The sequence below is a fragment of the Sturnira hondurensis genome, unplaced genomic scaffold (assembly GCF_014824575.4).
Source record: "Sturnira hondurensis isolate 20B ecotype Veracruz unplaced genomic scaffold, ASM1482457v3 Scaffold0004474, whole genome shotgun sequence".
Classification (NCBI taxonomy): Eukaryota; Metazoa; Chordata; class Mammalia; order Chiroptera; family Phyllostomidae; genus Sturnira; species Sturnira hondurensis.
In genome coordinates, this window is record NW_028077105.1 from 7,551,632 (window position 1) to 7,577,772 (window position 26,141).

The window sequence follows — 26,141 nt, forward strand, 5'->3', positions numbered from 1 at the left end:
GTTTTTAAAGCCATTCAAAGCCTGGTATGTAGAATGTTAAATGTTAATGTATATACATGTTTAACTTTTAATGTCATTTATGACATGGTTGTTCAATATAGTTATTCTTTTTGACACAGTACAACAAAGTATATGTGCCATATGAGTGCATTTTAGAAAACCTGGAAAATAATTTTATTGTCTTAAAGTATTATGACATTTGCCTCTCTCTCCTTTCCTTAGTATTTCTCTTAAAACTCCCTTCAAGTAACCCATTGATACTTTCCTGAATAGCTGTAGTGATCACTCGATCATTACCTTTCTTCCCCTAATAATGTAGAAATTCTAAAATGCTTTTATTAAAAGGGTGGAGAATACTTAGCATATAGACATTCTGTGGTTAAAACAACTCTTATCTCAGAACTATTGCATGGAGGTTATATTAAAATATTTGTGTAATAGATCACCTACAAAACATTTGTTGAAGTACCAGTGACCATTTATAAAAAATGTGATCCTATTATTCTTTAATGGTGTGTTATTTATGTAATTGACTTTTTATTTTTATTTTGTAATGATACTCTCTTTAAATTAGAAAATAAAGTTCTCCAACCTGATTTATACAGGGACTAGTATATAGTGTTTGAATGTGGATCTGTAAGTTTTACCAAAATTAATGGTCTTTCTGTTGGTTGGATAAATAACCATGATATTTAAAAATTACAGATCTTCCCTGGCTGTTCACTTTTAATGTGAAGTTTTATCCTCCTGATCCTTCTCAGTTGACTGAAGATATCACCAGGTACTTTATAATCGCATCAGAAATAAACCTTTACTTATAGCTCTCATTTATTTCTGGGCCCTGGGATAACAGTGGCAGTTTCACTACTCAAATGAAAACATTTTTTCTTAAGTTGAGTTTTAGAAGTGTCTTTGGGAGTTACAAGAAAGTTTGAAATGTTGCCGGTTTCAAAATTTTTATTTGCTTTTCTTTAATTTATCCATTTATATTTGAGTAATGGAGTATTTTTTAAACCAGTTGCTGGCAACTTTGTTTCCTATGTTGTACTTTCAAAAATCATTGATATTTAATATTTCAGATTTTATTGCTCAGGTGGTTTTTATTATACAACCCAGGTGTGCCTGTTCACTAGTCTCATGTTATAAGATGATGTATGTTACATCATGTTACAAGGGTAAAAGAATGAACCTATTTAAAAGTCAATTGAACTGTAATATTTTTGTTGCCCCCCCATCCAAACAAATAGTAAGGTAGGCTTTCTCCATTTCATTTCATTATTTCATTTCATTTCATTTCATCTTTTCTGAGATTGTCTGGCATATACAAGCATATGCTTGAATTTCAAATAAAAAATTCAGTTTAGGAGCAAGAGAGCATTTCCTGAGAGATTCTGAGAGAAACAACGTTTGGTAACCAAGGAACATTCTGTATCTATTAGTGCCTTCATATCATAGCCTTATTAAACTGGGTCCCAGTGATAGGACTTCTTAGCTTTGGTAAGAGTAGGTCAGTAGAGTGATTTGCATACTTTTTAAAAGGCTATTTATATGGGCAAAGAAAACTGATCTGTATGTGTGTATATATATGTATATATGCTTTTAGAAATTAGGGAGTTTTACTAGAAGCCTCTGCTTTTGATTCTGATGGTTACTGTGCCTTGATGCTTTCTGCCAGGCTAGTATTGTTGTATGATATCAAGTTCCATGGGTGCTTATGATTGAATGATACCCACGTGAAATAGGAATGATGGAGATTTTTTTCCAGGGCAGGTTTTTCTTTTTTTTCTTTTTTCCCCTGAATAGGGATATGTACTGCAAATTAGCCTCAGCGAGTAAATAATAAATAGTAGCTTTTGTAACTGCACAGTAGCTGCTTGGAGCTTAAACTTGGCAGGTTTTTGGGTGTAAGCTAAGAGCCCTGCTGCAGAAGTACCTTGAAACAGTGCAGGTAACTGGGGCTTTGTGACTCAGCATCTTCTCAGTACATACACTCCTTGCCGTGCTTTGTCTGGGGATGATAGTCCTTCGGTGATTGCAACTTATAACCCCAGGGAATGCTTTGCTTTTCCTTTGAAATGGGGGCTTTAACAGTCTCCCTGTGTGTAGTGGGTGGAATGATAGAGCCTAGTGAGCTAACTAACAGCCTTAGCAGAGTGCAGCCCGAGACCCACCACCTTTCTGTACCTGGAACCTAGTAGCCTGCCTGTCATGATTGAAATTTTCACCATGACCTGAGTGAACATTTAGAAGGTGACTTAGGCTTTTGAGGAGAGCAAGAACACTGTTGACAATAACGCTTAAAGAATGCTCTTGCCTGCAGTGTAAATTTGCCGAGTTAGGAAAATCAGGGAGTTGTTGCAGTTTTTGTTCGAGATCTTTGGACTTCGATCTAATCTTTGAAAACAGAGGACAGGACCAGTGGGAAAAGTAGAGACAATAATATAAAAGGGAGCAACAAGATTTTAGTAATAGTTGGAATCTTTGTGGTGAGGTCTTAAAATATGGAGAACTAGCACTATTCTTGATTAGTCTTAGAGAATTTGAGGATAACCTGAATCATTGTTTAAAATTTAGTTTTCTAAAATAATTACAGGGATATTCCTGGAGTCAATGAATACATAATCCTCCTTAGAAAGAGAGCTTCTGCAATGCATAAAAGCACTAAGACTATAGTGGTAGAGAGAACTTTCATTCTCGGAAAATTATTGAGTACTCGCCCTGTGGCAAGTGCTTTGCCAACTTTGGGACTGTGGTGGCGAGCCCTGCCCTCTCAGACAGATTTGTGCGGTAATCCAGGTTTACTGAACTGTGTGATGGCTGATAGCAGGTGTTGGGTCATGTTCTCTGACTCCACAACAGTGAGGCCTGGGCCAGAGGCAGCACACCTGTTTGAATGTGTTAGATAGAGGGCAAGAGGAGGACAGGGCCCCCAAATCCATGCTAGGCAGAAGTATTCACAGGAAAGTGGTCACTAGCTTCCAGTAGGAATGGCAGTCACTAACAAATCTTTCAAAAGAAGGGCATTGCCATTTAGTTTGCAGTGGTTGTTGGTAGCCTTAGCAGTTGGTTTTAAATTTGAGAGTAACAATCAGGTTTTAAAATGTCACTAAAAGGAGTTCGTGAGGGGGCAAAAAAAAAATTTGTGTGGGATGTAAATAACATGTTTCTGCATGTCATTTAGTAAAAAAAAAATCTTTGATAACTGTAGTAAGCTACCTGGGACATTGAGTAATAATTATTATAACTAATAATGACCATAGCATTATTGTGATTATGGCTACCAAATATCGATTCCTAGGTACAGGCCATGTGTTTTATCTGTATTATCTAATTTTTTTACCCTCAGCTTTGAAGGGAGATGGAGTTTGTCTCCCATTTTACAGGTGACACGTTAGCTTTCCACAAACAGATTAACTCGTTCAAAGTTACGTAGCGTCAGTTTTGCTCCACTCTGAAGCCCAAACTTTTTCTACTATAAACTGAACTAGCTGCCTCATCAGATCGGGTAAATGGCCACATAAGGGCTTCAGAGTAGAGACTAACTTATAATTGCTGTTAAAAGCATCTCAGGAAAATAAAAAATTAGTATGAAAAGGTAGAGCAAGTAAAGGGTAAGGTTACTTCAGCTTTTCTTGCTAGTGCTTAAGAGTGGCAGCTATTTTTAAAATTTTGTTAATCTTTACAGCTTTGAAGGTCATGCTAATTTTGATTAGTTTTAAATCCAAGGGGAGAGTCTAATTGGAGTTTTTACCTTCAGTCACAAAATGATCTGTTGTAATAGTCATAGTCCTGATAAGCTATTACTGCAATAGGAGTTCAGAATTTCCATTCCATTGCTTCAATCATTAGAATCAGTTTCTGTATGTAAGCTACAAGGTCGGGTGTCCAAGGGGCAAGGTGGGCTCCTTGCTAGAGAAAACGTTTTTTGTTAGAGATGTGAACATTGCCTATATTGCTTATTTGCTTTCAAAACAAATATTAGAGCTCAGGGATTATGAGCGTTGCAATCTTAACTAATTGTTCTTCCCTACCTACCCTTTTGTCCTGTTTCTCAGATACTTCCTGTGCCTTCAGCTCCGACAGGACATTGCCTCTGGCCGTCTGCCCTGCTCTTTTGTGACTCATGCCCTCCTGGGATCTTACACACTGCAGGCTGAACTTGGAGACTATGACCCAGAAGAGCATGCCAGTCATGACCTCAGTGACTTCCAGTTTGCCCCCTCCCAGACCAAGGAGCTGGAAGAGAAGGTGGTAGAGCTACATAAAACCCACAGGTCTGTGACTTGTTTGCTGGAGAAAGAATGGCCATAATGGGTTGAAGTAGCGTTTCTTATAAAAGTTGCTAAACATGAGAGCATAGTTAATGGGATTATCCAGTTTTCCTTTAGGAGCTTCACATAGTACTAACCAAGACCCTCTATAGCCCTTGAGATACTCTGTCAGGGTCTTCATGGCTGTAATACGAATAACTGCTCACGAGGCTCAATGTTTTTGTTTATTGGAAAAATTTACTTTTCTAACATCTTCTTTCTATGCCCAGTCCTATCCCTGATCCACATACACATAAAACAAAACAAAACAAAAATAACCACATACTTGTTTTTATTACCATCTTTAATAAGAAAACCAGGGAGATGATGAGGCATTAGGATTTAAATTAGAAATGTGGAAGGTGATGGATGTAGGAAAAATAGCTGAAATATATGGGGGGTTTCTCTGTTCACAGAAGATGACCTTTGGTATAGCTGGGGATTACTTAATTATGTATATACCATCTTACACTTTGAGAATTTTTATATCTGTGTGAAAACAAAATGCTTTTTTCAGCATAAGTTTTAAAAACTCTAGCTACAAAATTATAGTTTGTTCCTAATGCAGAATTAAAGTTCTAAAAAATTTTGATGAAAATGATTTGATAGGAACTTTAGAGATTAGAAATTTTTAGACAAATCACATTCATTTATGTTTCTTTAAAAAAAGTGCAGTCTCCTCTGACCACAATGGTATGAAACACACAAAGACGTGGAGGCTAAATAATATGTTACCAAACAAGAGTGGGTTAACAATGATATAAAGGAAGAAATTGAAAGCTGTGTTGAAACAAATGAAAATGGTTATACAACAACCCAAAATCTATGGGAGAGAAGGAAGGCAGTCCTAAGAGGGATAGTCATAGTATTATAGGCCTATTTCAAGAAACAAGAAAAAGCTCAAATAAACAATTTAACTTTACACTTAAAGGAACTTGAAAAGGAACAACAAATCAAGCCCGAAGTGATTAGAAGGAAGGAAGTAATAAAGACCAGAGCAGAAATAAATGAAATATAGTCTTAAAAAATAACACAAAAGATTAATAAAATGAGGAGGTGATTCTTTGAAAGGCTAATAAATAAGAGTGACAGACTTTTAATGAGGCTCATCAAGAAAAAAGGAGAGAAGACCCAAATAAATAAAATCAGAAATGAAAGCAGAGAAGTAACAGCTGACACAAAAAAGTACAAAGGATTGTAATAAAATATTAGGAACAATTATATGCCAACATATTGGACAGTCTGGACAAAATGTGTAAATTCTGAAAAACATATAATCTTCCAAAACTGAATCAGGAAGAATCAGAGAATCTGAATATACAGATTACAACTAGTGAAATTAAAGCAGTAATCAAAAAACTCCTGAAAAACAAAAAAATCCCTGGACCAGATTGCTTCACAGGTAAATTTTATCAAACATTCAAAGAGGAACTAACCCCTGTCATTCTCAAACTATCCAGAAATTTCAAGAGGAGAGAAGACTCCCAAGCTCATTTTACAAGGCATTATTCTAATTCCAAAACCAGATAAAGACACTAGAAAGAAAGTTATAGGCCAATTTCCCTAATGAAGATAAATGCTAAAATCCTCAATGAAATAATAGCAAAGCAATTCAGCAGTACTTTAAAAAGGCCACACACTGTGATCAAGTGGGACTTAATTCTTGGGATGCAAGTCTGGTACAATATCTTAAAATCAATAAATGTGATACACCACATAAGCAAAATGATAAAAACTATATGATTATATCCATAGATGCAGAAGACACATTTGATAAAATCCAGAACCCATTTATGATAAAAACTCTTAGCAATGTGGTAGAGGAATAGAGGGTATATACCTCAATGTAGTAAAGGCCGAATATGACAAACCCACTGTCAACATCATACTCAATGGGTGAAAACTACAAGCATTTCCCTTAAGATTCGGAACAAGACAGGGATGTCCACTTTCACCACTCTTACTCAATATAGTACTGGAAGCACTAGCCACAGCCATCAGACAAGAAGAGATAAAAGGCATCCAAATTGGAAAGGAAGAAGGAAAACTCAGTATTTGCAGATGAGATGATACTACATGTAGAGAACTTGGTAGATTCCACCAAAGAACTACTAGAACTGATAACTGAATTCAGTAAAGTAGCAGGATACGACATAAATATCCATGTATCTGTTGCTTTTTTATACATCAATAATAAACTATCAGAAAGGGAAACTAAGAAAGCAGTCTCATTCACAATTGCTTCAGGGAAAAAAAACAACCTAGACATAAATTTTACCAAAGATGTAAAAGACCTGTACTCGGAAAATTATGGCAATGAAGAAAGATATTGAAGACGATACCAATAAGTAGAAGCATATACTGTGTTCATGGATGGGAAGAATTAAATCATTAAAATGTCCATACTACCCAAAGCAATCTATAGATTCAATACAATTCATATCAAGATACCAATGGCACATTTCACAGAACTAGAACAAATATTCCAAAAATTTATATGGAACCACAAAAGATGCTGAATAGCCACAGCTATCTTGAGACAGAGGAACAAAATTGGAGATGTCACGCTACCTGTTATCAAACTATACTACGAGGCCATAGGAAGCAAAACACCATGGTACTAGCTTATAAACACATTTAGATCAATGGAACAGAATAGAGAGCCCAGAATTAAGCCCATGCCTTTATGGTCAGTTAATATTTGACAAAGGAGGCAAAAACATAGTGGGGTAAAGGTAGTATATTCAGTAAATGATGTTGGGAAAATTGAACAGATATGTGCAAACAAAAAAATAGACCACCTTCTTACAGCACACATAAGAATAAACTCAAAATGGATTAAAAATGTAAATATTAGGTCCAAAACCATAAAAATCGTATAAGAAAAGTAGGCAATAAAATCTCAGCAATGTCTCATAGCCATATTCCTTCTGATATATCTCCTTGGGCAGGGGGTTAAAAAAACAAATAGGTGGGACTACATGAGCTAAAAAGTTTTTACAGAGCAAAGAAAACCATCAACAAAAGGAAAAGACAGTCCATTGAATGGGACAACATATTCACCAATGATGCATTTGGTAAAGAGTTAATATCTAAAAATTGTAAAGAACTTATAAAACTCAACACCTAAAAAATAATCCAATTATAAAATGAGCAAAGGAACTGAATGAACACTTCTCCAAAGAGGACACACAGGTGGATAATATATGTATGAAAAGATGCTCCAGATCACTAATCATTAGAGAGATGCAAATTAAAACCACAATGAGATATCATCTCACACCTGTAAGAGTGGCTATCCTCAAAAAATCCACAAACAGGTATTGAGGATGTGGAGAAAGGGCAACCCTCATGTACTATTTGTTGATGGGAATGTAGATTGGTACAGCAACTGTGAAAAACTGTATGGAGTTACTTCAAAAAGTTAAAAGTAGCCCTGGCTGGTGTAGCTCAGTGGATTGAGCAAGGGCCAACAAACTAAAGGATCACGGTTCGATTCCCAGTCAGGGCACATGCCTGGGTTGCAATCCAGTTCCTAGTAGGGGACGCATGAGAGGCAACCGTACATTGATATTTCTCTCCCTCTCTCCTTCCCTTCTCCTCTAAAGATAAATAAATAAAATTTTTAAAAAGTTTATTTAAAAAAATTAAAAGTTAACTGCCTTATGACCCAGTTATTCCACTTCTAGGAATATAGAAGTGGTTTCATTGAAACCACTTCTAGGTTTCAATGAAACCTGAAACACTAATTCAAAAGGATATGTCCAGCCTGTGTTCATTGTAGCATTATTTACAATTGCCAAGATGTGGAAGCAGTCCAAGTGTTCATCAGTAGATGAGTGTTGAAAAAGCTGTGCTACATTTATGCAATGAAATACTATTCAGCCATAAAAAAGAAGGAAATTTGACCTTTTGCAATGGCATGGATCGACCTGGAGAGTATTTTGCTAAGTGTGAAGTAAGGCAGTCACAGAAAGACAAATACCATATGATTTCACTCATATGTGGAGTAATGAACAAACCGAACTAACACAAAATAGAAACAGACTCATAGACAGAAAATAGGCTGACAGCTGTTAGAAAGGGGGAGGATTGGGGAGCTGGGTGAAAAAGGTGAATGGATTAAGCAAAAATCAAAATGAAATAGAACTCATAGGCACAAACAATAGTATGATGATTAACAGAGGAAAAGTGGGGGTGGGAGGTAAGAGAGGGTGTGGGGTATAAATGGTGATGGAAGGAAACTTAACTTGGGGTGGCAAACACATGGTACCATATACAAATTATGTATTATAGAATTGTAAACGTGAAACCTATGTAATTTTATTAACCAAAGTCACCCCAATTAATTCAGTAAGATAAGTAAAAAATAAAAAACAAATACAGTATTTGACTTTAAGTATTTAAGTATTTTTAATTTGATAAATGACGTATTTAAATGTTTTTATTTAGAGTCGACTACTTTTGTATTTTTATACATGTCAAGAGATATATACTATAATTTGAATTTGAAATATCAGATTCTGAAGTGCCTTGGACAATATGTGCCTTGATTCATGGGACATGGTCCTGCTTTATAGGAGCTTAAAATTTGTTTAGTTGGGAATATAGATGGGAAAGGAAATAATTGCAGTATGGATGGAATGTGATATGTATCCTTTGCCACGGATGTAAAAATCAAATGCAAATGATCTTTATTATGATCAGTCTGAGTGAAATAAAATTAGGCACTAAGAATTTGTTTCTTTCAGAAAGATAAAACCTTAAATTTTTTTTCATTTTATTATTTTTTGTCGTTGTTAGAGTTATGTTGTACCCATTATTGCTAGGGCTTTTTTCCCCACTGGAAAAAAATTGAGTAGTGTCTGTTCAGGTCCTTTGCCCATTTAAAAAAAATGGGCAAAGGACCTGAACAGACACTTCTCCAAGGAGGACATACAGAGGGTCCAGAGATATATGGAAAAATGCTCAGCATCACTAGCCATCAGATGCAAATTAAAACAACAATGAGACACCACTTCACACCAGTCAGAACAACCATTATAAACTAATCAACAAACAACAAATGTTGGAGAGGCTGTGGAGAAAAGGGGAACCTAGTACACATTTGGTGGGAATGCAGACTGGTGCAGCCACTGTGGAAAACAGTATAGAATTTCCTCAGAAAGCTATATATGGAACTGCCTTTTGACCCAGCAATACCATTGCTAGGATTATATACTAAGAACCCTGAAGAATCAATCCAGAAGAACCTATTCACCCCAGTGTTCATAGCAGCACAGTTTACACTAGCCAAGTGCTGGAAGCAACCTAAGTGCCCATCAGTAAGTGAATGGATCAAAAAACTATGGTATGTTTACACAGTGGAATAAGTTTACACAATGGAATACTACGTAGCAGAAGGAAAGAAGGAGCTCCTACCCTTCTTGACAGTGTGGATGGAACTGAAGAGCATTATGCTAGGTGAAATAATCCAGGTAATGAAAGACAAATAACATATGATTTCAGGTGTAAGTGGAACCTAATCAACAAAACAAACGAAGCAAAATGTAACCAGAGACATTGAAAAAAGAACAAACTGACAGTAACCAGATGGGAGGTGGGAGAGGATAATGGAGGAAAAGGGGGAAGGGTTTTCAAAAACAACTATAAAGGACACATGGACAAAACCAAGGGGGAGGATAGAAGCAAGGGAGAAAGGAGATGGGGTCTGGGGTGTCAGGGGAGTAGTGGGGAGTAAGCGCAGACAACTGTAATTGAACAAGAATAATTTTAAAAATTGAAAGCGACTTTTTGAGATAAAAAGGGTAGGGTGGATGTGCATCTGCTTGTTATAAACAGGTTGGTATTAGAGGATCTTAAGACGAGATTGAGAGTTGAACCTTCTTACCTTTTTCTTACTTGTCTGCAAGTTTGTCTATGTTACTTACTCCCTTCACCCAAACTCTCGAAGCTCATACACCCCTTTTTCCCATCTTGCACACATTTTCTTTGCCTCCACCAGCAAGATAACATTGTTTCTTTTAATTCTTAGGGGCTTATCTCCAGCACAAGCTGATTCTCAGTTCTTAGAAAATGCAAAGAGACTTTCCATGTATGGTGTGGACCTACACCATGCCAAGGTAAGGCAATGTAATGGGGAGGTGGCCTCTTTCCAGTTTCCTGACTGACGTTTGGAGAGGGCTCCGGTGGCAGAATAGCCTGGCTACCTTTCACCAAAGCTTCTCACCATCATCCGAGGGCCTCTGTGATATTTCTTTGTGGTTAGTTGGATTTATGGTTGTGGGAGGGTCCAATTATCCTGCCCCCTACTTTTTTCTCCTTTCCCCAATATTTTTAATAAATACCCTTTATATGTACTTACCCTAAGACTCACTAAGTGAGCCTTCTTGATCCTTCATCTTGGTTTGTTCTGTGTCCCGGCTTTTGCTATGCCTAATGCTGCCTCTGTTCCAACTCCCTCTCCTGCCTCTGTCTTGGGAACAGAGAGCCGACCTTAGCCACAAGGACAGGAGAAAGCAGCACGGTCATCGACCACTGTCCAGAAAGCTCTCAGGTGGAGATCTCCATTTGTGTTTCTTCCTATTGGTCTGTTTTATTCCTCTTACATGATAAAGTAGGCTGGCCCAGGCTCCAGGTGACGCAGCACCTTCGGTCTAGTTGGAGAGGTGGGAAGAGACTGAACCAAAAGAAGATAGGTGATTGGGTTGGGAGGATGCTAGTAACAAACATCACCTTCTTCATGATCCTCGTTTGGATGATCACTTAGTGGGGAGAGTCAGGGAGGGCAAAAGGTAAGGTGGGTTTGGTTCTGAAGGACACGCCCATAGTCATCCTGACGTGCCAAGGGAACGTGCGCTAGTCTGCTCGGAAGAGCCCCTGCCAGTCCCTGGATGTAGCGTAGGAGCCAGATTCGATGGTCTGTGAAGTCTCCGGGAAAGCCCCCCACCCGAAGATGTCCTTCCTCCCCAGGCCTTGGATTCATACTGCTTGCTTTTGTGTTCGTAGTGCTTCATATTTGCAAAGTGCTCTCTTCTTCTTCAGCAGTTTCCTTTAATCTTTAAATATTTTTCATCACCACAAAAGTGATACACGTTCATCATAGAAAATAGAGGCAAACAGAAGAAAAGAACAGCCACTTTCAACCATGTGAAACAATCACTGCTAATATTTTGATGCATTTTCTTGTTTTAAAAAACAATCTTTTGAGCAGTTGAATCTTCACACATTTTAAAAAATGGGATTATGCCACATTTTGTGAGGTTTTTTTTTTTTAAACTTGCTTTTATAAACACTTTCCATGTTAGCAAATGGTCTCTGGCAGCAGCATCTTTTAACTGGCAAGTGCTGTGTCCCTTTAATTTTTAAAAGTATTTTCACATATACCATCTTATTTAAGATTTGAATGTTTTTATTTTATGAAACTACATGCAACAGAGTGCAGCAAGTGACTTGCCTCAAGCCACATAGTGTAAAGCTGTGTCCCATCTGCCCGATGTCTTATGCTGCATCACTTGGAGGTAAAACGTCTCCAAACCCTTGAGTGCCTTGCCGAGCCTTTCTCTGTGTGGTGGCGGTGGTGGTGGCCGGGCCGGCTGAGAAACGGGTAAAGGGGGAGGAGAGGGCAGGTGTGGAGCACATCCCCCCCTCCAAACCGATGGCACCTGCCACACGCAAACCCTGCATCTGCCCCTTTGTTGGTCCCTAGTTAGAAACCCACTCTTTAGTGGCAATACTGGAAGGTTTCAAGATTATTGATTTTGTAATTGAGTCTTAGAAAAGTAAAAAAGTTGCCAGTTCTATTATAAATATAATTAAAGTTATTCCTCTGTGGTCAAAAATTCAAAGTAATGTTTATTCATTTATTTCTTCTATCATTTGATGGACTCGGCTATTTGATAAGTGAGATATTTGTAGCTCATTTGAAAGAATATCTATAGCAATTAAAAAATTTATGTAGTTTTTTGTGCCTTGATACATTTTCTTTGTCTCAATTATATTTAATTTTTTAATTAATATTTTATTATCAGAAGAGTTCTTAGTGACCCACACATTAGGCCAAATTGGAGGGTGTTGAATAAAAGGTCTCTTGACAAAGGCACAGGGAAACCACAGAAGTAGTGATACTTCTGAGGCAGGATGACGGCAGCCCCCTCTGCATCCGAAGGGCGTGGGCACAGAGTGGTTCCAAACTGTGCAGAGGGATGTCTTGAGAGGAGCTGTCATTGTCAAGGACCCAGCCAGCCAGACGGCAACCATGCAGGGGGGGAATCTGGGTATTAAACACCTCGACCCCCCACCCAGCTTTCTCTCTTTCCTCTCTCTGATCTTATTTGAGAACTTCCCATAGGCTGAACCCTTCGGTCATCCGTGGGCATGGGCTCCTGTAGATACCCATGTGGGGCAGCTTCCTGAGACAGTGAGCAAGGCAGAAAAGATGCTCTCCTTTTGGTAGTTTGTTTCCTGACTTTGTTGTTGAATGTCAGAAGTCAAATATGGAGAACTAAGGCATGTTTTTTTCCCTTTCAGTTCTTATCCTTTATCTGTAATTTCTAGTCATACAAATGCTGATAATTTTAAAACAATGTGTGGAACAACTGAGAATCAACTGATTTACTTGGATCCAGATTTGTTTCTTTTTAAGTTAGATAAAACAGCTTCAGTGTCCTATCTAAAGATTGCTCCAGACTAGAGATGGCTTTGTTCAGTGTTTCAAGTGAGGGTTGCCTCCTGACTTGTGGTGAGAACATGCTGTCTTGGGAAATCTTCCAGCCAGCTTCCTGTGGCCGTGGCCAGTGATGTTTTTGGCAAACACGCCATTTGTGTTTGGTGCCAAGTTCTTGGGCACCTGTGCCTGATTCACCCCCGCCTTTTACTCTGTTCCTAGAGAGAATCGTGGCTGCCAGGAAACTGGTGAATAAAGTACCTTATCGATTAGAGTTTCAAACCTCCTCAGATTACCTAATAGAATTTTATTTATACATATGAATTGCTCACATATAAGCACCTAAAGCATTTGGCATCAGTTACCTAGCACTGTGCTTTTATTTTTTAAAAACTAATACAAATTGTGTTAAATTGTTCTCAATAACAAGACAGTCGAAATGTTGTGCTTTTATTGAATTCAGACATAGACTAAACGTAGTGTTTGTTTTGGTATGTTTTTTTGATAATTTGTTCTGTTAATGATTTCTGAAAATGTTAGTGTCTCTAATAATATTCTTCAATTTTATATATTTTGAATGAGTTTCAGTTCCTTAAAGATAAACAATGGTTTGTGTATTTTTGAATATTGTGTATATTATATTTTCAACACTACTTAAAAAATGTGAGGAGCCAGTTTTTTTACTTTTGTCTGTAAACATATTGGATAGGTTAAAATCTTTCAGGTTCGTGATTATTCTAAGTTGTCATCTATTCCAAATTAAAATGCTGGAGAAGGAAAACAACATTAATAAGTTCAAGAAGAGCTTGCGGGTCTTTGAATTACACCAGCCAAAGGAATGCTATGTGGGAACTGGATGTCAGCAATCTGAGTTAGCGAAGAACTGCTTGAAAGAATCCAGAGATTTTAACATTATCAGCCTAGAAGAGAATTTCCTGTAAGGGATTGGTGTTTTGCAGAATATAGGCATAACTTTAGCTGTTAGTTGGAATACTCCATCTGATATAAATTTGCCTAACGTAAAAGGCTGAACATCCTTTAGGCCAACAAACTATCCTCGAGGGCTGGAATAGCCTCTTGGAAAACAGATTTTATCTCTCTCTTCAGGATACCTAAATTGTGTTGTGTTTCCTTTCTTCCCCATTAGCTGTTAGAGCTGAGGCTGAGAACATGAATTATGTGTTTAGAAGAATGTTGTATCCTGTTGTCATGTTTTGTCATCTTTGGCAAACAAATCTGATCCCTGCAGATGACTAGATTTACAATGTGTTCTGTGTTTTTTATTAGCTTGTGTACTGTCACTGAACTTTAAGTACAAACCTGTTAAATTGGTATCCCTGGTCATGGTTTGAGGGGCAAATGAGCTTTGCATCGTATACCCTTCACAACTCTAACTCTGGTCAAATGGCTTATGCTTGGCAGGACTCAGAAGGCGTGGACATCAAGCTGGGCGTGTGTGCTAATGGGCTCCTCATTTACAAAGACAGACTGAGAATCAATCGTTTTGCTTGGCCAAAAATCTTGAAAATTTCCTATAAGCGCAGTAACTTCTACATTAAAGTTAGGCCAGCAGAGGTAAGCATGTTACAAGCCATCGGCCTCTCTGATCAGGTTTTGGTAGTGTTCTCCTTGATGGCTATGAGCTAACTGAATTCTTTTCCACTGGATTTGAGAAAATGAACTATTCTGTATTGCTTCGTGGTGAAAAAAGGTCAGGGTTCTCAGTGATAAACCAGCATATACGTATATTCTTATTGCGAAAAAACAAGCAACAGCCACACTTTCACAGAACAGGAAAAGTAGTAAGTACCTGCACAATTTGGGGGCTTTTTTGTTTTGTTTTGTGTCGTGTTTATTTTTGAATCAACTGTGTGGTAGAGATCAACAGGAAGGTCTTAAAGTAAGTTTTAGTGGACACTGAAGGATAGTTGCTCTATGTCAGTGATTGTATACGTACTTTTCATAGAAACTAGTGTTGAAGTCCATGAACTCTTCATGTTGTATAATTACATTAGATATACTCATTTTTTTCAAGAAGAATTACTTTTTAGAGAAAACCAGAATTCATGTTGTTTAGTAGCTTCTAATAACTCGTGAGGAAATATGCTGATTTACTTTATGGATTTATTCTAGCTGGAACAGTTTGAGAGCACCATTGGATTCAAACTGCCGAACCACCGGGCTGCAAAGAGGCTATGGAAAGTGTGCGTGGAGCATCATACTTTTTACAGGTAACCGACAGAACGCAGCTTACAATTAGTTACAATAGCCCTTGGTGCCTTCTCCATACTGGGAGGTGGCCGTTGAGAGCGCAACAGACGCAGCAGCACCCTCTGTTTCGGCGCTCCGCTTGCCTCAGTGTCAGACCTCCCTCCCTGCAAAGCCCACCCTCATGCCCATTTCTGTTGCCTGGGCCATGGCTTGTCATCACTCCAAACTCTCTGCCTCTGCAGGGGCCCAGACCTCCACTTTCTGACTGCCGCCGCCTTTCCCTCCTCCACCACCACACTGCCCTAACCTGGCTGCTGTTCTTCTTTCCCCGTCACTCGTCTAAGGTCTCAGTCAGCAGTTCTTATCGCCGCCCTCCTGCTTAGCTTCGTTCCTAAAGCAGCCCGACCCCTTTGGTCTGCCCCTCTGCTACTTTATCAGGAGTGTTCTGGCCTCCTCAGGACCCTGCCCTTTTTGCACATCCACTCGCCAGTCAGCTGGTCCTAGATTTGTCCTGTGTCCTGACCTCTCCCTTTCTGTACCTGTGCTGCCAAAGGCCACCTTAAATAGCACAGCTGTCCTGATACACACGCCCGTTCTTTTTTTTACGCATGCACACACATTCTGTATCAGAGAAAATCACAACTCTGTGGGTTCGTGCTATTCCAGACAGATCAGTTATATCAGCCAGGTCCTTAGTGCTACAAGGTAATCGATCCTTTGGCTTTCTTTCACATTCCAAATATTCACGGCTGTCCCAAGCCCCTCAGTATCCCTGCCTCTCTGCTCAGATGCCCTCCACTGTGTGATACTCTGACTGAAGCTGGGGGTTGGGAGCACTGTTGGTTCCATGCACCTTCTCCTCTTTCTGATTGTAATTAAGCATCAGTCTCCTCTCTCCATTCATTTTTTCTTTCTCCTGTCTCAAGGAAAAAGTAGTCGGTCCTCTACCTTTGCCCTCATTTCATGTCTCACATAGGACTGTGCTTTGTGAATTTCCTACTTTCTTTCTAGTGGGTGCCTTTGACTTCCTCTTTGGACAATAAACATGTGTATATCTTGCTCCCTTGAAAACCATAAGAAGAGAAGATCTCCTTAAACCTTCTAGCTTTCATTACACTATTTCCTGTCTCTTTTCGTGTTTTTGTTCAAAGGCATATTTCTTACATTACTATTCTTGGCAAAGAGCACTTTGCTGGCCTTCATTATCTCCTTCCTCAGCTTCCTATCACTGTGCTATGTATGGCAGTGTATCTAGACCTTTCACCTTTAAGGCTTTTGCTCTGGACTGTTAGGGTCTCACCCTGTTTCTCCACATAGCAGGTGTATGACTGTGGGTAAGTTACTTCTCTCTTCCGAGTCTCACTTTCATCCTTCATGTGATGGTAATAACAATTGAATCTACTTTACTGGGTTGGTTTAAAAAGCAAACGAGATAACACATGTGAAACAATCTTAGAACCTCTGGTATATAATACCGTTTGTCATCATCACTAGCATCATTATTCTCATCGTTCTTAGTTGGGTGCCACTGTGTGCTTTTATCTGTTTCCAAGCCTGCCCCGATATACTCATTTCAGAGGAAAAGTGCAGCTGATAAAGTGTACCTGAATCCATCTGGCTTGATTACCCCGATCATATAAACCTTTGAAACGTTTGCAGTTTCTCTTGGTAGCCATGGAAACTTTCTCCTAAGATGACACAAGCCTGCCTCGCATACAGCTAGGAGGTAACATTTATGAGTGAAACAACACAGGTCCAGGAAGCACAGACAGCCAGCTTCCCTGTTCAATAGCAATAATAAAAGCAATAACCATTTGACACTTGATCTCAGCCAAAAGGCCGAGAAGTGGTAAAAGCAATAATCATTTTAGAAATGACAAGCGCTACCAATTATTAAGCATGTACTGTTGTCAGACAGAGAACTAATTGCTTTGCATAGCCCCCTCTCGTTTACTCCTCACCCCCATGTGGTAGCTGCCTCTCAAAGCCCGGTGCCCGCTGCAGAGCCCGGAGGCCGGCACCAAGCAGAGGCGGAGACCTGGTGTTCGGCTTCTAAAGCCCACACTCTTCACCCCTGCACTGTCCTCCCTCTTGTATTCTTCTAGGCATTTCTGAGATGTCTGGGAGCTCTGCAGAGTCTTAGGTCCTGCCATCATTTTATATCAGTTTCCTCCTATAAACTCCTAAGATAATTATTAATAAAAACATTTTTGTATCTTAAAATCTTGTATAACTTTGCTCACAAATGGTATCAAACATGTATGTAACACAGAAAGGGCCAATCATAATTTGCCTGCAGAATGCTTTGACAAAAGTCAGTGAATTTTGTTCTGTTTTAGTTTATCAAAAGGTGCAAAAGATTAGAAAAATAAAATAGTTTTCAGATTGAAGCTCTAAGCAGATCTTTGAATTGATTGACAGCCACTTAGCTAGACTAACATTGGTGGAACAGGAACATAACAAAGCTGCTATTAAAGCTTGCCTGGGCTTTTAATAGAGTCCATCACCGTCCTAAGTGCTGTACACGATGATTTTGTCAATCCTCATGACACATCTCAGAGGGCAGGTGCAGTATCTTCCCTTTCCATGTGGAGCAACTGAGGAGCAGGGAGGGTGAGGAATATGCCCTTCGTCCTTGAGATGGTTAACAAGTGCTGATGGGATTCAGACCCAGGCCGTGGGGCTCCCAGAGTGTATCTGCTGTGCTTGACTTCCCGACTGAAATTGCAGCTAATGTGCTTCCTGGTATTTACTCAGTGCTTTTTGGAGGGGAGGGGAGGTTCGTGATGGTGGGTAAACAAGATTCACATGAGGTTATCTAGCTTGACAGCAAACTACCATTTAAACCTGGCATTGTAAATCCAGAGCGATCCCGAGTCAATCAGTGTCATCAGCCACTTTGTGGAGAGCTTTCCTGGAAACCCGTGGCACTCGTTAAATGTATGATTGATTTAGTAATTAATATGCGGGTTTTCTTAAAATGTTCACTTTTCATAGATGAACATTAATAACATTTGTAATTACAGAATTTTTATAAAATTAAAATGCTCATATACTTCTTAAGTGGTAAAATATGTAAAAGTTGAATTTCTTTGTTACACATCATTACTCAATTATCTTGCTTGAGGCTTTTAACACTGATGATTAGTCCCTTATCATAGCTTTTAAATTTGCAAAAGTGAAATGATAGATGCCTTGTAGTGGTTTTGATGTTATTCATATGAAGATAGTGTCTGATGTGGAAAATGAAAATAATACCAAGAGAAAATCACGTGATCTTGAAGTGATAGTATTAAAATATTTTGTTGATTTATCTACATTTTCTTAGAAAATTTATTTATATTACCATTGACTTAAATCACAGCTTAAATTACAGCTAAACTTTTTTTAGCTGTAATAAATGTCTGTGGTCAAGTCATCCTTTATTTTTGTTTTGATGTGTGTTTTCTATTTAATTGAAATTAATTACTTAAGGATTTCTTTTTGTCATCAGAAAATTAATCTGTAAGCTAATATTTTGTGTATGTGGTCCCAGTGCCAGTCAGGCAAGAGAGTATTTTATCTCAATTTGAAATAAAATTAAAATGCTCTGGTTAATGAGCATTAAATTAATGCTCTTTTGCATTCTGACATAATATATTTTCAAATTCTATTGGCCAAAAATGGCAGGTTTTAAGAAACACTTCTCCCACCCTACAGGAATAGATTAAAGCCAAGAGAGCCAGAGTGTTTTAGTTCTTCTTTCATTAGTTTAATTTTAACACTTTTTTTTTGCAGGCAGTTAATACTCCTGAGATCCTTAGTAAATGGAGGATCACCTCTTGTATTATTACATGTAGCTTTACCTTGCCTAGTCTTTTTTCATTGCTTATTAAGCAGCATAAGATTTTAAAAAGTTGGGCAGAAGGTCTAGAAATACTTGAAATGGTAACGAATTCTTAAAGAAATCACTTTTATTTGGAAAATGATAGGAAAGATTTTGGTAGCGTTTTCCGACGTTTAGATGGAATTGTCATCTAAAGCCTTCTTGTTTCATAAACTACAAGAGCTCTGAGATTTCTGTTGCTGTTGTTGTTAAGATGTTTTGTGCCCTGGCTGGTGTAGCTCAGTGGATTGAGCACGGGCCTGCGAACCAGATGATCATGGTTCGATTCCCAGTCAGGGCACATGCCTGGGTTGCGGACCGGTTCCCAGCAGGGGACCCACGAGAGGCAACCATACACTGATATTTCTCTCCCTCTCTCCTTCTCTTCCCCTCTAAAGATAAATAAATAAAATCTTTAAAAAAAAACTAAAAAAAAAAAGATGTTTTGCCAACTCTTGGTCCAACGATGAAAGTGAGGAAATTTCCATTGTATTCCAGATAAGATTGCTTATTTACTAAAAACATGTCTTTGCATACATGGAAGTATTTGACATTAAGTTGAACTTTATTCATTATGAACGTAGGTTTAACCGGCAGAACTAGCAAGAGAGGGTGTTAGTCATCTCTGCAGATCCACCGCGTGTTGCGCTTTTCATGGGAAAGCATCGCTTGATGGAATACCTTCCTGAGTTAGATGTTCTTTCCCAGGAGAAGTAGACGTAAATATTAAGAATTACTAATGGTAATGGATTGCCACTTGGCACTTCAGCTAGGAGCAAGAATTCAGACATATGTGCTTATCTAAACAATTTAAGCTAATACAAATAAATAACCTTTAATACTGAGAACAGCTGCACTGTTGCTCAGGTTGAGGAAAACATATTATTCATATATTCATGAATATGGATTTATTTATCACTATCATCAAGGTCTCATGTATTAAGTAATGTTCTTTTTCATTAGTTTAGTCATCCTTTTTTTTTTAGATTGAATACTCATGCTTAATAAAATCAGATAGTTTGAAAATGAATAAAGAATCTGTAAATTCTAATTTTGTTCCTTTTTCTCCCCACTGTAGGCTTGTGTCTCCAGAGCAGCCACCAAAGGCCAAGTTCCTGACCTTGGGGTCCAAATTCCGCTACAGCGGCCGCACCCAAGCCCAGACGCGCCAGGCAAGCACCCTCATTGACAGGCCAGCGCCACACTTTGAGCGCACATCTAGTAAGCGGGTCTCCAAGATTCTAGATGGAGGTAAACACATTTATGATAGCTTTGGATTTTATTAATCTTTCTAATTCAGGGGGATCGGAAAATGTCCATTTGGTTGATAAGGCCCCCAGAAATACCCTAGAGGGATAGCCATTTTTCTGAGTACATAAAGTTCTAGTTCTTATTTTCACAAGAAAATTTGGTAGTGTTTGGAAGTTGTCATTCTGAAACTTAAGGTTTCTTTTTTGGGGGGGGTATTACTGGTAGACAGAAATATTAACTAAGTTCTCACTGATAAGATGTTGAATAAACATGTTTTTATTGGTCTGACTTAATTATGATGTATTTTATGTGGCTTAATTTTTTTGGACAAAAGTGTAATTCCAAGGGTTTTTGTTGTGGTAACATCTGAGCTTTTATTCAAAGGAACTTAAAACATTCAAATTTTTATGAGTTTGGAGACACTGACAGAAACTTACAAAGGCGTTCCAACATATGAGAAACCATTCATAGCTTCAAAGGATTAGTTTAAACACAGTGTTTTAACAAAAAGAAAGGAAATATATTAGTTTGTTCCTTCAGCCAAGGGGAGATATATATAAATTTATATATTTTTCCTATTGGAATTCTAATTAGCTACATATTTGTAGTTTTATGTAAGTTATACATGGAAATAAATTGATGTTGCTTCCTTTCATGGAAGCAGTATCTTATTGCCCTAATTTTCATTTAGTAGCAGGTTTTCTAGAACTAAGGTTAATTTTATATTAGAATACTTTATGAAGGAATTAATTTTTTTCTACCCAAAAGAAGATAATTGGTGGGGATGACTTTCTACCAGAAGAATTAGTTTAACAACATTTTTGTTAATTAATCTCAAAACATATACAAAAACAATAATATAAAATTTGAAAATTCTATTCTACTAGTATTATCAGCAAAAACCTGTTTTGGTGGTTTGTTATTACTGATATCTTTTTTAAATATGAATTTAAACAACTTGTATTTTAAATAATTAGCTAAAACAGACTGGATATGCTGATAGATAAAAATGTTCTCTCATTAGTGAAGGCCCACACCCCTGGGCCTTGATCTATTTTCCTGGAATGAACTTGGAAAAGAGATACCTTTATATCCAGGCATACTCATGTGGGGATGTGTCTCAGGATTTGTTGGTGGGCATTTTGATACACAGCTAATAAATCCTGCTTCTGGAGAATCTTTGGTGTAGTTTTATACCCCCCCCCCCAAAATGTCCAAGACGATCGTAAACTTATTCAGATGAGTGTCCACACTTCCAACGTTGTCATTTAAATTAAGTGAAATATTAATGTAAGATAGCTGTCAGTGTAACTTTTAGCTGATTTGGCGACTGAACATTTTTCAAGTAAATGTGGAAAATGTGCCCACTTATGTAAATATTTCACAAGCTCTGCCTCTCGTTAAAAAGAATCTATGTAGGTGCCAAATAAAAGCAGTCAGTGTTGTTTAGTGCCCTGGGAGAAATCATTCCTCCTTCTGGAACACTGTCTGTTTCAGCCTTTGCTTTAATCTATGAGACTTTATAATTTATATTGCGGATTCTAGCGTTTATAACGAAAAGTAAACCGCTGCAATTTCTCTGAGGCACATCAGCTATGCTCAAGGAAACCCACCATCTTAAACGGGCAGACAGTGCAGAGGGTTATAATAGGTTTGTATCTGAAAACAATGATTTTTACAAGTAAAAGCAACAAACATGGCACAGTAATCCATTATTTTTCCTTTTGTGTTTTGGACACTGTAATTCATCAGATGGGCAAGTCATCAAAAGGATTATTGTGTTATAGAGGAAAATAGAAGGCTTTTCATGCCAATGTGGGACCAGACAGCTAGTGAACTATTTGGTTAGGGCTTATATTCTCCTTTTTTTCCCTCCTTGAAGCAAAGCTGGGCTACAGCCTGGTACTGAGCTTTATTTTTTGCCACCACTCCACATTAATATACCATTTTTTGTTGTTGTGGATGTGTGTTCTATTTTATTTTTCATGTTTAGTTTAGTTAGGCTAGGTTACTGTAGATATATGTATAAATAGTCCTCACTTTAAGGTTTAACAAATTAAATCTTCTAGTGATTACATAGAACGTAAAAATCAATATGATGTCTAAAATCAAATATCAAAATAAAAGTAAATCTAAAATAGCTGTTTTGGAAGAGTGAGATTCTGATATTGCAAAATCAGACCAAAAAGGAGGCAGATCAGTCCTTTAGATAACCGAGGTGCATTTGAGAGCAGGGGAAGCAGTGATTTCATGACAGTGGAAGATGCAATAAGCAGGGACACTAGTTAGACTGGGTCATCTGGCAGCCCAGACCTGTCTGAGCAAGAACCATTTCAGCTGAGATCTGAAAGACGAGAAGGAGGCAGCCATGAGTATAGCAGGCGATAAAACATTGCAGGCAGAAGGAGGAGCAGGTCTGAAATGTTACGACTAAGGAGAGCTTGGTACGTTCCAGTGTGGAAGGAAGGCATATGTAGTTGGAACTTAGTAAGTGAAGGGGAGAGGTAGGCTGGGGGCAGGTCATGCAGGGCCTTGTAGGCCATGGTCAGGGATATGGTTTTTATTTTAGGTGCTGTAGGAAACTGCTGAAAGTTTGCGTGTGTGTATATGTACACACTTGTGCAAGCACATATGTACACAGTGTTATCTTTTTATAAAAAATAACTTTGCAACGTTGAAAATGATTAGGAAGGACAAGAGAGGAGTCAGGCAGACTAGCTGGGAATAGTCCAGTTGGGAGTAATGGTCTTGCGTTGGGGGATATAGTAGGTTTTTTAGCCATTCGACTCCGTAAGTTCAGTGCCTGGGGCATACAAGCTTGTCAGGGTTCTGTAAGTGTTTAAGACCTGAAAAGAATTATTTCCTTCAAAGTGCAAAAATTGAGCAAAAAAATCCCGGAAACTGAAATTAATAAGTGTTTAGAAGTATGCAAAGTCAAGATTTTCTCAACACCATTGTGTAACTTTAAATTTGAAATTCTTTAAAATTTTGACATTCTATCCGAAACCATTTCTAGGTCAGTTTTTTCCCATTTGGCATTAACTTCTGAGTATGTATAAGGGTGCTTGAAAGAGTTACTCAGAACTGTATATACTTTCCAAGAGAAAATTATGAAAATCTTCTCAAAAGTTAAAAAAAAACCTGAAAAATAGTTATACTTGATGTAAGATGTGAGTTCATTATATAGCGTTCAGTGAGTTTTCAAAAGTATGAGTACCTAAAGAATACGAAAGGCCTAAGAGGACTGGATTGCTAAAGTAGAGATGGAAGAACTGACCACATTGAGAAGTAGATCCCAACACTCAGTTGGCTGTGCTGGTGTTGCGGGGTGAAGGAAGAGACTTGGAGGTTTCTGGCTTGAGTAACTGGTGCAGATATGAGGGAGGTCAGGAAAGGTAAGACTGGAGAAGAGGGAAGTTTTAGTCAGGGCATGTAAAGGGTGTGAGTAACGGGTTACTTGTAAAACATGGATTGAAGTGCTTGATGCCTCCCAGTTCAGTGTGGTGGATCACACACAGTCTCTCCCTGCCCCCGCACCCCCACCCCCTTCCCGCCTGGCTCCAAGAGCTTGCAGCGTAGCAGCCTTTGTAGTTTCTGGGCTTCTCAGGGGCCATGGAACCAGTCAAACACCTTTCACACGAGTGAAATGATCTCTGTGGCCGTTCCTGTGGTTTGAGGGAGAAACTGGAGATGGACAGAGGCTTTGCCAGCTGCTACTCACTTTACCTTGTTGAGATCTGAGGTCATTGCGGGTTGATCTGCCATAGGACGCAAATTCCAACTCGGCTCCTGCCCATCTGTGGAAGAGATGAAGCGATCACATGATGGCCACGTTTCCTGAGTGGGAGGGTGTCTATGTATGAGATTTACTGATGGGTCTTGTTGAAGCATTCCGGAGAGAGGTTAGAAAAATGAAAACTATTAAACATAAATATAGAAGTTATTTCCCTGAAATCTACCTTTACTGTCTTGTCACAATTTTAAATGGCATTCAGATTAAAGATTCATCTATGGGAGAATTCTTTAAACTTATAGAAGCAAATCATTTTAATAAATAGATAATTATTTGTTTCAGAAACTGATTCAGAAATAAGCTCAGGAAAGACCAAAGAAACCCCAGAGAATTAAAATAATGCTCACATTGTAATTCTGACTCCTGCTTTGACTCTCGTGCTTCGGCTGGTCTTAGAGCTCCTTCTACTGGCTAATTCCGTGATCAGTGTGTATATTCTTCAAAATCCTGCTTTGAAAGCCTGGCGTGGTTTGGTGGGTTAAAATGCACAATCCTTTTAGAGTTTGGGGAAAGTTTAAAGAAGAGTTTATTAGGTATTTGGCATTTTCAGAGCTCGAACAGCGTTCCTATTGTCTCCACGCTGCCTGTTCATCGGCGTAAAGGGGGTGAGTTTTGTAACGTTTGACCACGTGAACGTCCTAACGCAATCCAAACGATGGTTCTTCACTAGCTCTAATTGGTGACGCCGACCAAAGTCTTAGGAAGGATTTTCCTGCTGGGGAGGTTTCAGCCTACGGCCCCGGAGCTGTCAGCACTGCCGCCGTGCAGGATGGGGGTGGCAGGAGGGACGCCAGAAGCCCCACCAAAGCCCCACACGTGCAGCTCATTGAAGGAAAGGTACGGTAAATTAGTGGTGTGTGTCTTCAAATGTGTGCTTAGACTAGAGGCCACCTGCTCCATTCGTTACTTCAGAACTCAAATATTATTTAAAAATCAGTCAATGTATGTTCTCTGTTGACATAATTTTCCAGTTCTCAGATACGTATAGGCTCTTGCTGGTTTGGACAGGGTCTCTAACCTTTATCTGGTTGGTGTTCAAAGCAAAATATTTCAACATAAATTATATTAATGCAAGTAAGTAATTTATTGACCTTTTTTACTCTTTGTATAATCATTTAAATTCCTAAATGATAAAAGGTATGATGTTTTGAAATTTATGTTTGTTTTTTACAAGTAAGTTTCAAAGTATAACCTGTTTCATTATTTTAATTATGATGACTTAAATTTTTTGGAATGAACAAAGATGCTCTTTGTGAAAAATACTATTTTCATTAATAATCTATGACAAATGAAGAAGAAATTGTTAAGCAAAGGGTAATTGTTTTGTGAACAGTGAGAAGAAGGCGGGTTGCTTTTGGCCTTACTTGGTGCTCATCCGTAGTGAGTGGAGAGGTACCCTGCCCTGTGTTTTCAGATTTGTCACTGTTATTTCATGTTACCTCGGACAAGTCAAGTCACTTAGAGATTGATTTGAGGAGGCTTTGAGTTCTTCATATATCTTTTTTATATATTCACTGAGCAACCCCCCAAAGAATGAAATCATTCTGTAAATTTATAATATTTTTTGAATTTTAACTTTGAAAATTCCAAAGAGTACCTCATGAATTAATTCGTGAAGAACCGGCTAGGTGCGGTAGCTGCCTTAGGAATTTGACAGCCTCTAATACTCAGCCTAGAGGAGGGTGTGGGGACCCTGGGGACTCACGCTATCAAATCACCTGCACACCTTTGTTAAAGAATTGACTAGTATTATATTTTAAAAATTATGTGCTCGAAAATTATGGAGTTAAAAATAATGGAAATTGTGTCCAATGAGGTTTTCTTTAATTGCTGAAAAGTCGTCTGAATCTTTTACCATCACGCTGATGAGGCGCCCAGGAGAGGGACCGCTGGTGTCTGAGACAGGAGAGCCCAGCGATTCAAAGGCTCTGCTCCAGCTCTTCTGGTTAATTTCAGACATCCAGTTATTCGTTAAAGTTCTTTTAACTTCCAAAGGAAATTCTGCTTATCTTCAGCAAAAGACTGAGTGTGTTGGCCTTTTTTGCT

At 38.4% G+C, this 26,141-nt stretch overlaps 1 protein-coding gene across 17 annotated transcripts in view; it reads left to right on the forward strand.

Annotated features, from left to right (window-relative positions):
* The window catches only part of EPB41L2 (erythrocyte membrane protein band 4.1 like 2), a 202,585-nt gene that overhangs the window by 138,326 nt on the left and 38,118 nt on the right, over positions 1-26,141 (forward strand). For all 17 annotated transcript variants that reach the window (XM_037045741.1, XM_037045743.1, XM_037045742.1 and 14 more), the window contains exons 6-12: positions 706-781; positions 4,056-4,274; positions 10,345-10,432; positions 14,398-14,550; positions 15,109-15,206; positions 20,130-20,302; positions 24,766-24,932. In XM_037045741.1, the coding sequence (XP_036901636.1) occupies positions 706-781; positions 4,056-4,274; positions 10,345-10,432; positions 14,398-14,550; positions 15,109-15,206; positions 20,130-20,302; positions 24,766-24,932 (974 nt within the window). The remainder of the gene's footprint in view (positions 1-705; positions 782-4,055; positions 4,275-10,344; positions 10,433-14,397; positions 14,551-15,108; positions 15,207-20,129; positions 20,303-24,765; positions 24,933-26,141) is intronic.